We start from the raw sequence: 11,592 nt of genomic DNA on the forward strand, positions 1-11,592 counted from the left end.
GAGGTCCTTTCCAGCCCTAATGTCTATGAAATTTAGGGAACCTGGCCCTGGCTGCCTGCCACGCGACCCTTGATGGCTTGCCAAAACTCAGTAAGCAGCCCACCACCCGAAATAATTGCCTGCTCCTAACTTAAAGACAGCAATGACACCCTGGTCCACCGGCTGTATGATGGAGGTGGTATTTGGGGGCAGGAAAACAACTTTTACGTTATCACTGAGGTCATCAAGCGTGGTAGGATATCCTGGTGCATCCTCTAAAATGAGAAGTGCCTTGTGGGACAGATTGTTCTCAGCAAAGGTTTTATCAGCTGCAGGACAAAAATAATCCCTGAACCAACTCTGAAAGACTTACACTGTCACTGAGGCCTTCTTGTTAGATTTCCAAATGACTGGCAGACCTCTTTTAAGATACCCTTTGAGAGTCCTGGGGTTTTCTGAGTGGTATACAAGCATTGGTTTCAATTTAAAACCCCCTGCAGCATTACCACCAAGCAATAAAGTAAGTCAATCCTTGGACACCTTGAAACCTGGCACCGACTTCTCCTCCCTGGAAATGTAGGTCCTAGAAGGCATCCTTTTCCAGAAGAGGCCTGTCTCATCAGCATTGAAGACTTGTTGAGGCATATAACCCGTCTCCGCAATAATTTCCATAAGCATATTTTTATAGCTGGAAGCTGCCTGGGTGTCAGCACTAGCAGCCTCCCCCTGAATAGAAACATTATGCAAATTGCTGCGTCTCTTAAATCTTTTGAACCACCCCTTACTTGCATAACAAGGCTCAGAACCAGACCCCTCAGGCAAATTTTTCTGTAAACCATCATACAGGCTCTTAGCCTTCTTCTGGTGCAACTCAAAAAATGAAGCAAGACAATGGCACACGCATGAAAGAGCACAGAGCACCAAAGACCACAGTACACGAGAATTTGACGAGGAAAGATGGCGATGAGGCTGTGCGCCGTCAATGCTCCCTGCCAGATAACCACGAGCATTATAGCGAAGCCCGTGAGCGCTAAATGAAACCAGGTATAACAGTGAAATGGGCGCTAAGCAAAACAGCATTAAGTGGGGGTTGCCTGTAATGCAGGACAACAATGGTATGAAGGAAGCAAAAACCGCATTTTTTACAAGTATTAGATTTAATTTTACTGTTGAAAGGAGCATCTGTGCATGTACCCTTGACAGACTTCTATCACAGTGCTTCAATTCAGGGATCTGCATATATGGAGATAGAACGAGGACCATTTGGATGTTTAGACTTTGTTGGAGAGTCCAGAAGTTGACATCGCATATTTGGATTTAATTAAGTATATACCTACACAGTATAATCCTCAATAGTTGGGATATAAATGTTGGTTAAGAAATTATCTTTTTAACCTCCTCCAATTATATCAGTTAAATGGTTAACCAATAGCTCATACCTAGTTTAGTGACCTCCAGCAGGAACAGATCCTGCCCCAGCCCCCTGTCTTCACCATGCACCAGGCAGTGTACTGCCCCTTAGTGGCTCAGCTGCACCCCCTGCCTCCCACCTGTGGCTCCCTGCCAACACCCTGGGGCCCACGCAGCACCAGGATCCTGGTGAAGATATAAGGGGCTAGAACGGTCCCTGTCAGAGGTTACTAAATGGTAAATAGTAAGTGGTAAACGGTATAAATAGAATTGTCATTTAACTGTCTACAATCCTAACAGCTAGCCTTCTGACATAAAGCAGACATTTCGTACATAATGTTTACTGGCAACTGAATTCCATTTAGTAAATTCTTTCAAAGATGTCTACCACTGTTTTATATGTCTCTTCACAACACTGCAGCACATCTGATTCTTTAAAACCAACAAATGAACTTAGATGAGCTAAGTTAGAAAAGACCACGTTTTTGACATCATTTTCTTTAGCTTACCTGCTACCACCTGCCTTTTTAAAGAGATCTTCAGAAGAATCAGAACCTGAAACAAACCAAATCAGATATTAGCACTTTGGCTCAGAGGACACAAAGGCAAACCAGAACATGTTATGGTTTCAGTGTACTCTATTGATACAAGCATATATGAACTATTTTCTCAGGATGATGTGGTTTCAACTAATAATATATAAAATCCATCTTGATTATACAACCACTTTACACTAGGTATAATGATTTCTCTCTACACACAGTTTCTCCAACATAAAGCCATGAACTAGGTTTTTTATACACTCCCCCCCACCCCAGCACTGCTGCCTTCTGACTCCTTGTGGCTTCCCTCCCCCCACAGCCCCAGACTAGGTCTGAACTAAAGGATAAATCAGTAAGCTAACCAGTGATCACTGCACTTATGCATTACATGATTAATTGTTTAAAGTTTTACATCTCTAGAAAAAGATCCCCAGTAGCCATATATAGAATACTAGAACTTCCCATACCAGATCTAATTCTTCTCATAATTAGAGAATGGCTTAAGCCAGGGCCATTTGACTGGTGCCCCATGCGGCTTTAACATGGGGCTTATGCGTTCCTGCCCAGATGGGGTCTCTAGGGAAGGAAAGCATATCAAGGGATCTGGTGATTTTGCTGCCTGCATGGCTAGGCAGGGGTGGAGCTCACACTTCCTACATGGTGGCCCCCTGAGCATGCAGCCCAAAGCATGTTACTAGTGCAGTGTGCAGCCCCCAGGCACTCAAGCTGGACAGTTATGGCTTAAGTCATGAAGATTGAAATATTTTAGTATCATCAACTCTGGATTTTTCTCACATCTATAAAAAGATTCCCCCCCTACTTTTTTTTAATATTCTTAAGTTTTCAGCCTTATAGATTTCTTGTCACAGTGGATTCTATGAATTAATTACATGCTGTGGGAGAAAACTACTTCCATTTATCAATTCTGTGTTCCTTGCCTTGTAATTCCATTGCTTGTCCTCTTGCTCATGCGTTATTAAAAAAAGAATTATTGCATGTAAAGCTTTTTTTGAATCAGTGATGAGAGGAACAACACACGTTTTATTATACTTCAGATCAACAGTTATAAACCACTGCTCTTACCAAATTCAATGTACATTATTTTATCAGATTCCAGTTTTCTCCTTTTGTTTCTTGGGGAACTCCACTTAACCATGTTGCCTGAAAGCTGTACACCAGTGATAGCTCCCTGCTGGTAAAGAAATAGATAGGAAGTGGTTATGTATTTTAGGGGGGGAAAAAAGCCCAGGCAGTATTACATAGGACAGAATGTTCTCTTGATTAGGGGGTAAAAAGAAGAATAATTTGCCTTCAAGTTCTGGAAGGAATTTTAAAGTATGTGATTTAGTATACTTAATTTAGGTTAAATTACTTGAGGAATATTGTGCAATTAAGAAAATATATTCTAGTGCAATAGACACTATTTGTATGCATTTAATATTGCAAACCATTCAGTTATACCTCTGCTATATTTTGCATAGAAAAAAAGCATTTCAAAAGATACTACACGAACATGCTTATGCTCAACATAATCAGTACCCATTATAAAATATCTTTTGGTTACAAATAGACAACAATATATTTAAATTCAATACAAAACACATGCACAAAAACAAACAATCAAGAAACCTAACTGCAGTGGCCGCTATTCGTCGAGGACCTAAAACAAAATGTTTAGCCCTACTAAAAAAAAGAAAAAGAAAATCAATTATTCTTCAGACACTATTACCATATCAAGTAATTTTATACTTTTGTTTGGTTTAAAAAAAATAAACCAGTCACTGGTGTTCCTTTAATAGTTATGTTTTTCAGTTTCCCTGTTATACATGAGTAGGAAAAGCCTCAGAGTTGTAAATCCAGTGATAACTAAAATATAACCTTTAAGATTTAAAGCAATTAAGCTATTTTATTCAAGCAACTTCTTTCAAGTAAGTTATCTTAAGGGGAAGATCATATAGGAAGATCAGAAAATCAGAGTCAAACTGTAATAAAACAAAACAACCTGCTGTTGGCCACTTTACATTTTGCTCAAAGTAATGTTCCTAGTAAAAACAGTAACTTATATTCCAAGTAGTAGAGGGAAGAAAGCAAGGGGAAAGACAGAAAGTTACCAGGGTAAGATTTTCTTGTCCATTTTCTTTAACTTTTTTTTGTCTGTTTCGGTAGCCCTTACTTTGGATGACACAACTTTCTTTATGGAGGGTGTCAGCAGAACTGGTTTCTATGGGTTTTTTAGAAAAATCCTGATGGTTTAAAACTGAAAATAAACAACAGTGGGAGGGGGCGGAAAGGAACACTGTCATTGTTGTGGTATAAGAAAATGTTTCTTGTCTATTTATAAAATGGCCATTAATAACAGACAACGATAAAAAATCTTTTAACGTATCAGTGGTATCTGCTATACACACAACAGGCCCTTATCTATTAAGGTTAGTAATGATCAAAACTACCTGAATTAACACTGCACTACAGAAGTGTCCCAAATCCAATTTGTTAAGAATTTCTTTAAAAAGGTAATAAAATTTACGAAGGCCTTAATCTTGCAAACCAATCTGAGCACATGGATCAGCTGGCAGGATCCAGTCCTAGAACTAGTAACATCATAACACCCTAAAAACAAATGCAATGCTGAGAAACTGTCCTGCTTTTCATATCAAACCATCTTCCCATAAAATACACCCCACTCTCTTGAAATACAAATAACATGACTCCAAGTCATGTACTAAAAAATTGAAATTTCATATCAGAATGTTTGAAGGTGGCAATTAAGATGCAACCACTGCAGTGCCTCACAACCTTGTCTCATAAGAGGAGTCAGCAACCCCAGGTACATGTGCCGAGCATGGCATGTGAGGCCATTTTGCTTGGCACGCCACGACACAGCTATTTGGAGACTCCCGGCTGCAGTCGGCCCTAGCTCTGGGTAGCTGCTGCCAGCGACAGAGCCCAGGCTGCTCCCAGAAGGGCTTGCAGCATCCCAGCTGCCTGCTGGGAGCAGCCCAGGATCCTGGCTGGCAGCAGCTCCCCAGAGCCGGGGCCAGCTGCAGCCGGGAGGCTCCAAACAGCTGTGTGGGCTCCTGCATCAGTTCCACACTGGCACATGCAGGCACACCTTGGAGAGGGTGGTGGGGGAGGCAGCGCAACCCTGGTCTCTCCTCAGCTCCCGGCATGGAGGTGATGAGTCTGGCGCAGCTGTTTAGAGCCAGCCTGGGCTCTGGGCAGCTGCAGCTAGCAGAGTGCAAACAGCTCTGCTGGGCTGCACAGCTCTGGTGTCAGCTCCGTGCTGGAGGACTGCACAGGCACCTCGGGGCAGGCTGTGCTGCCCTGCTGTCCACCCCGAGGTGCACACAGTCACAGCCAGCACAGAGCTGATGCCGGAGATGTGCAGCCTGGCAGAGCTGTTTGCACTCTGCCCACTGCTTGCTGCAGCTGCCCAGAGCCCAGACTGGTTCCAAACAACTGTGCCGGGCTCAGACCAGGGCTGCGCTGCCTCAGGCCCCTCCCCCATCACCTGCTCTGAGGCACGCCTGAATGTGCCAGTGTGTAGCTGATGCAGGAGCCTGGCACAGCTGTTTGGAGCCTCCTGGTAGCAGCCAGGATCCTGGGCTACTCCCAGCAGGCCGCTGGGATGTTGCAAGCCCTGCTGGGGCAGGGGCTTTGGGTGGGGGGCATGGGGCACAAGCAGGGCATCCTACCATGTACCCCTTGCCCTCATTTTGTTTTTCTGCCATGTCGGCACTCTGGCACCTTCCAAGGTAGGCATCGTGCTGTTTTTCAGCACTCCGGCCAAAAAACGTCGCCTACCCCTGTTCTACGAGCAACTATAACAGGAAGGAAAAAAAAAGACCGTCAGTAAGGCAGCTTAGGGGCAGTCATCCAAAAATGAAGCAGAAACAGACTTTTGTCATACACTTACAGAATTAAAATTAGTAGACAATATATGTTAAGCCACCTCTCAGCTAAACAGTAAAAATAAGGTAGGCAGCACACAGAGAAAACAATATCGAAGAAACTGCTGGGTGGGATTTTTGCCAAGCAACTTTCAATCAAACTTCTGCCAATAAGTCACTTGTGTACCTTTAATACTACCTGCACTGATGTTTTGCACCTTAAGGCCTGAGTATATTATTCTGATAGAAGTCCTGTAAGTTTATAATGAATGAAAGTGTTTGAAAAAAAATAATACACTTACACTTCACTCCAGCATCAAGTTCAAAAGCATGGATAGTTTTCAACAGTCCTTCAATCAGTTGCTTAAATCTGGAATTTTCCTGAAGACTTCTGAAAAAATACCACCACAAGAGATGCATTTCCAAGATAAAGGTATGGGTAGATTACCAATAATTCCTTTAGAATTTGGGCTAAACAAAAAAGGCAGGGAGCTCTACTCTGTGGAAAGCAAAGCTGTAATGCAAATTGAGTGGGGACAGTTTCCCAAGAAGTTGTAGCCATCATCACTAGTTAAAGCATCATTCATTTCAGAGTAACCCAAGATGTAGTGCTCACCATATTTGTTATACTTAATTAATTGAATGCAAGTTTAGGGGTCTGTGTAAAATCTGTTAGCAACACTGTTCATTATAAACATTTGCTATGAACTATGCAACAATTTAGAGATAGTCACAGACAAAGAGAGTTGCCACTAATGAACTGTCAATATTTCTGGAAACTCTGATGAGCATTTCAAAGAGACAATACTTCCAAAGTTTCCACTTTTCATAATTTTGTGTCTTATTTGTGAAGATATTTGCAGTAGATACTGGATCTTCTCTTAAAAAAGAGCTCAGTCAGCTTCTTCTGCACCCAATGCCACAGTCCCCCGTATACATTACCTTTTGGTAACTTCAGTTTTACACATTGGACACTGTACCAGACTGTTTTTCTTTTTGCTGAGAAGTTTAAACATACAGAATCTATAAAGAGAGAAGGAAACACCATGCCTGGTAACTTCTTTTAATAAAAGGGTTTATTTTTCTAAAACTGCACCCATTTTGATGGGTACTCTTTCATAAAAATAACCTTAAACCTGTATAAACATGTTTGCAAGCTGAACATTTGTTTTATTTTAACTGAGCTGGAAATGAATTGAACAACTTGCTTCTGAAATTGTCTGTGAAAGAGCCACTAGTTCTCAGTTAGAATAGACTGGATAGAAAACTGACTGAAGCATTGGGCCAGAGAGTAGTAATCAGTGGCTTGATGTCTATTTGGCAGCCAGTATCAAGTGGAGTACCCCAGGGTCAGTCTTGTGGCTGGTTTTGTTCAATATCTTCATCAACGACCTGAAAGATGGCACAGACTGCACCCTCAGCAAGTTTTCAGATGACACCAAGCTGGGGCAGTAGTAGATACACTGGAGGGTAGGGCTAGGATTCAGAGTGACCCAGACAAATGGGAGGAGTGGGCGAAAAGAAATCTTATGAGGTTCAACAAGGACAAATGCAAATCCTGTGCTTAGGATACAATCCCATGCACTGGTACAAGCTGGGGGCTGACTGGCAGGGTAGCAGCTCTGCAGAAAAGGACCTGGGGGTTACAGTGGACAATAAGCTGAATATACGCACCAACAATGTGCCCCCTGTTGCCAAAAAGGTCAGTGGCATACTGGGCTGTATTGGTAGGTGCGTTGCCAGCAGGACAAGGGAAGTGGTTATCTCCCTGTACTCAACACTGGTGAGGCTACATCTGGAGTACTGCATTCACTTTTGGACTCCCCATTACAGAATGGATATGAACAAATTGTCCAGCAGAGGGCAACAATGGGGTTGGAGCACACGACTTACGAGGAGAGGCTGAGGAAACTGGATTTATTTAGCTTAGACAAGAAAAGACTGCGTGGGGGTTTAACAACAGCCTTAAACTACATGAACAGGGGTTCCAATGAAGATGGAGTTACTGTTCTCAGTGGTGGCAGATGACAGAACAAGGAGCAATGGTCTCAAGTTGCAGCAAGGGAACTTTAGGTTAGATCTTGGGGAGAATTTTCTCACTAGGAGGGTAGTATAATAGTGGAACAGGTTACCCAGAGCAGTTGTGTAATATCCATCGTTGGAGGTTTTTAAGACGCAGCTAGACAAAGCCTTGGCTGGGATGACCAAGTTGGGGATGGTTCTGGTTTGAACAAGGGGATGAACTAGATGAGGTCTTGAGGTCCTTTCCAACCCTAGTTTTCTAGGATTCTATGATTTCCTCCTTTTGATATAGCTAACTATTAATCAACTAACAAGGAGTGCATCTACAAAGCAAAGCCAGAGTAAACTACTTCTGTGCACAGCATCTATGCGTGCACCTGAAAAAGCAGCAATTTGAGCCAGGATGGAACAAGCCTGGCTTGGCAGCAGGCATGGGGACTCAGCTCTGGGCTCCAGGTGGCAGCATTGGAGGAGCTGGCTGGGGCACAAGGGTGCTGCAAGCGCAGAGCCATGTGGCTAGGCAGCAGGCAGGAGTCCGTCTCCCTGCTGCCTGGGCTGACTGGGTGTAAACTGCAGTGGCTATGCATGAGTTTCAGCTCAGTAAATTACTCTGCTGTAGGATAGTACTGTCCCTGGCAGTACTATCTTATGGTGGAGTTAATTAGTTTACTGTGCCCCAATACTGGTGCACATGTAGATGGTGACGCTTTACTATGGAGCCAATTAGCCTACCCTTCAGTGAAGCGCATATGTAAATGCACCAAAGGAGTCTATTCCATTAGGAGTAATGGGAGAAAGTTTATATAGGATAGTGGAACCTTTACTCATGTGGACTAAAGAAATTCTGAAGGCATACCTGCAGAATATGTGGTCACATTTTGTTGAGACTGGCTCTTTTATCACTTCCAAACTGGAAAAAACAAAAACAAACAACCTCAATTCACTTGCTTGTAACAAAAATAAAGCAAAAATACAATTCATAAATACAAAAACTTTATTCAACTAGAAATTTAAAAAAATTGCCAAGAAAAACACAAATTATGTTATTTCAGTTAAGAGCCAAGCAAAGTATCTGCCTCTGCCCGCAGTATACTCTACTTGTTTTTTGCCCCCACACAACTCTTTCTCTTTCCTTCTGTCAATAAGGTACATTTTCTGAAGATTCCAATTCAGCGTGACAAGGGACAACTTTTTCTTCAGCGAAGTCTTCATCTTTAACACTGACTTCTCATGCACAAGCTGGGAAGACAAGTCTTTAATACATATTCCATTGAGGACCTTACAAAATTCTGATCCCTGCAGTAAGAACACTTTCCCTGTATGTTGAAGTGATACTAGCATCTGTCAAGTGCATTTCTTTTTTCTCTTCTTCTCACTAAGGAAGAGCTGGGAGGCTGGATTTTTCTTTTCTTGTTTATACAATTAATATAAAAATATTCTGCTGTGTACTTTGTTTAACAAAAACAAAGACAAAAGGTGTGCACCTTGCACCTGGAACAAAGGATAGAAAGGTCTGTGGTGGTTCTTAATGCCAGTGAGAGGCTACTCCCCAGTCCTGCATGAGCCCAAGGAAGTTCAGATCTCCTGCACAAATAAATTTTATCCTTTCTGTGAACAGTTCCATTATACCAGAGAAGCAGGACTTTCATCTGCAGTCATTGTCTCAAATGTATAGGGATTATTTTAGGTATCCTACATTCAAAATATTCAGTGCCTTAGGATAAAGATTGAGACCTCGAATTTAAGCCAGTTTTTTTTTTTTATAGGCAGACAGTGCAGAGAGTACAGGACAAGTTAGATGTGCTGGCAATAACGTGAATTACTGAGAAGATAAGATAGGCTTTCACATTCCATAATAATTGGCTTGGATGAGATGACTTGGATGAGAAAACATGGCTCAAATAAACTCAGTCATTTCTGCTACAAGGCAGTCTAAATAATAATAATAATTCATAGCAAAGTATACAATATATAGTAACAACAGCCAAAGTTAGTTACCAGCCTTAACTTCTGTTCCTGGATCCTTAGCTTTTATGCTGGTAACTAACTTTTTGAACCAATAACTTAAACTGCTGTAGTAAGAGAACATTACACTTTTATGACTGCTTCCCATAAAAATGCAAGCTAAACAGCTGAACCCCGAAAGTATCCATAGGTTTGCCTGTTCACATTATATAACTGCCATCACCATTGTACAGCACCTGCTAATCAATTCCAGAAGTACTGCCATCTACTGCTTCTCTGGTTTGGTGGCTCTTAAATTAAACTACACTTTTTCCCCCCCTTCAGTTATTGTTGACCAAATATTTTGTTAGTTTTAAGACTCTTGAATCCATGTTGCCTTTCAGAATTCCTTAATTAAACAGAAAGTATCAATAAAATTGGGACAAATTTCTCTCAGACCAGATATTCTGCATTCCCTTAAGTTCTATGCACACAGAGAACAGAACATGGTGGGAACTATCTAGCAGGCAGATCTGACAGCAATACCTTGTCCACTGAACTTGACTGCATTTTTCCTGCAAGCCACGATGATGTTTTCATTTCTGTTGTGCCACCATTTATTGTCATTATAACATGTCTTAATGACAATCCAGTGACCAAAGTAGTATCAGTGCAACACACTTAAGCTGCTCCAGAATCTACTGACATGACATTATACTGCTCTACTGCAAAGAATACTGGCTTATCTACACTGACCCTGTAACAGAAATTATCTCCACTGCAGTTGATTCAGATGAATTTTTAATCGATTAAGGAGATAATGTTTAAACTGAACAAACACTAAAAAAAAAAAAAAGCTCATTAAAAAAAAATCCTAGAATCATATCTTTCATCCCTGAATCATTTGCTAACATATGTAAAATATACTAGATACACATTTCTCAGGAATTACAAGTTTGCCTGAAGATAGATCAACAAGGATCCTAAATTTTGGAGCTTCAATTCATTGTTAGTCTTAAATGATTATAAGCCTCACTTAAATTAGAGACACAAAGAAAGTGACCTCATAAACATATTGCAGTGATTTTCTTACTGAGGAGTTAAAAGGCTAGGAGTTTCATAGCTCACTATCACAGGCAGAGTTTGTTAGCACTTATTTGCAGCCTGTATTGAAGTGTTGTTAGCACTTATTTGCCGCCTGTATTGAAGTGTTCGCGCTGCACTTCATGCTTAGATCTGACCAGGAAAACGTTATTTCACTATTTTCTGAAATGCAAAGGGATTCATTTTCCAAATGGCCCAACATTCTGGGCATTTTGCCAATTGTATCTATAGCAAATAGTGTTTGGATACAAGAATAAAAAACTCACAAGTTTAGAAAATGTTATATTTTAACCCACTGTAAAATCCAGGTAATTTCCTTGACATACCATATTGGACATTCCAAATTCTTCTGCATAGCTGAAAGTACATTTTGAACATCTCCAAGAGCAACCACAGAGAAGTCCATCCTTCAGCTCCAAAATACCCTACCCAAAAGAAAAGGCATTACAATTTATTTTTGCATGGTATCTAATGCATCTCAGGCTTGAATATGGACATTATTACATTAATACAGACCACATGCCAAGCTCCTCAAAGAGCCTGAGGAGCTTACAATCCAGAACAGACACTTGAAATAATGAACACAAAAGAAGACAAGGCCAATATAGCACTGAAAATGCAGCATTGCCAACTTTCATGATTTTTGGCATTGTTCTTAAAGTCTACATTTTGAGAATGTGAAAAACTTAGCTTTTTTTTTT

The 11,592-nt window shown here is 41.3% G+C and overlaps 1 protein-coding gene across 1 annotated transcript in view; it reads right to left on the reverse strand.

The window, feature by feature from the left end:
* BRCA1 (BRCA1, DNA repair associated) overlaps positions 1-11,592 on the reverse strand; it is a 53,795-nt gene that overhangs the window by 40,870 nt on the left and 1,333 nt on the right. Inside the window, exons 2-8 of the mRNA XM_019550509.1 lie at positions 11,218-11,316; positions 8,700-8,753; positions 6,764-6,844; positions 6,124-6,212; positions 4,043-4,188; positions 3,015-3,123; positions 1,899-1,944 (exon numbers count right to left, since the gene is read on the reverse strand). Of these exons, the coding sequence (XP_019406054.1) occupies positions 1,899-1,944; positions 3,015-3,123; positions 4,043-4,188; positions 6,124-6,212; positions 6,764-6,844; positions 8,700-8,753; positions 11,218-11,297 (605 nt within the window). The 5' untranslated portion in view covers positions 11,298-11,316. The remainder of the gene's footprint in view (positions 1-1,898; positions 1,945-3,014; positions 3,124-4,042; positions 4,189-6,123; positions 6,213-6,763; positions 6,845-8,699; positions 8,754-11,217; positions 11,317-11,592) is intronic.

This window comes from Crocodylus porosus, unplaced genomic scaffold (assembly GCF_001723895.1).
Source record: "Crocodylus porosus isolate Cpor-Errol unplaced genomic scaffold, CroPor_comp1, whole genome shotgun sequence".
In the NCBI taxonomy this organism is placed as follows: Eukaryota; Metazoa; Chordata; order Crocodylia; family Crocodylidae; genus Crocodylus; species Crocodylus porosus.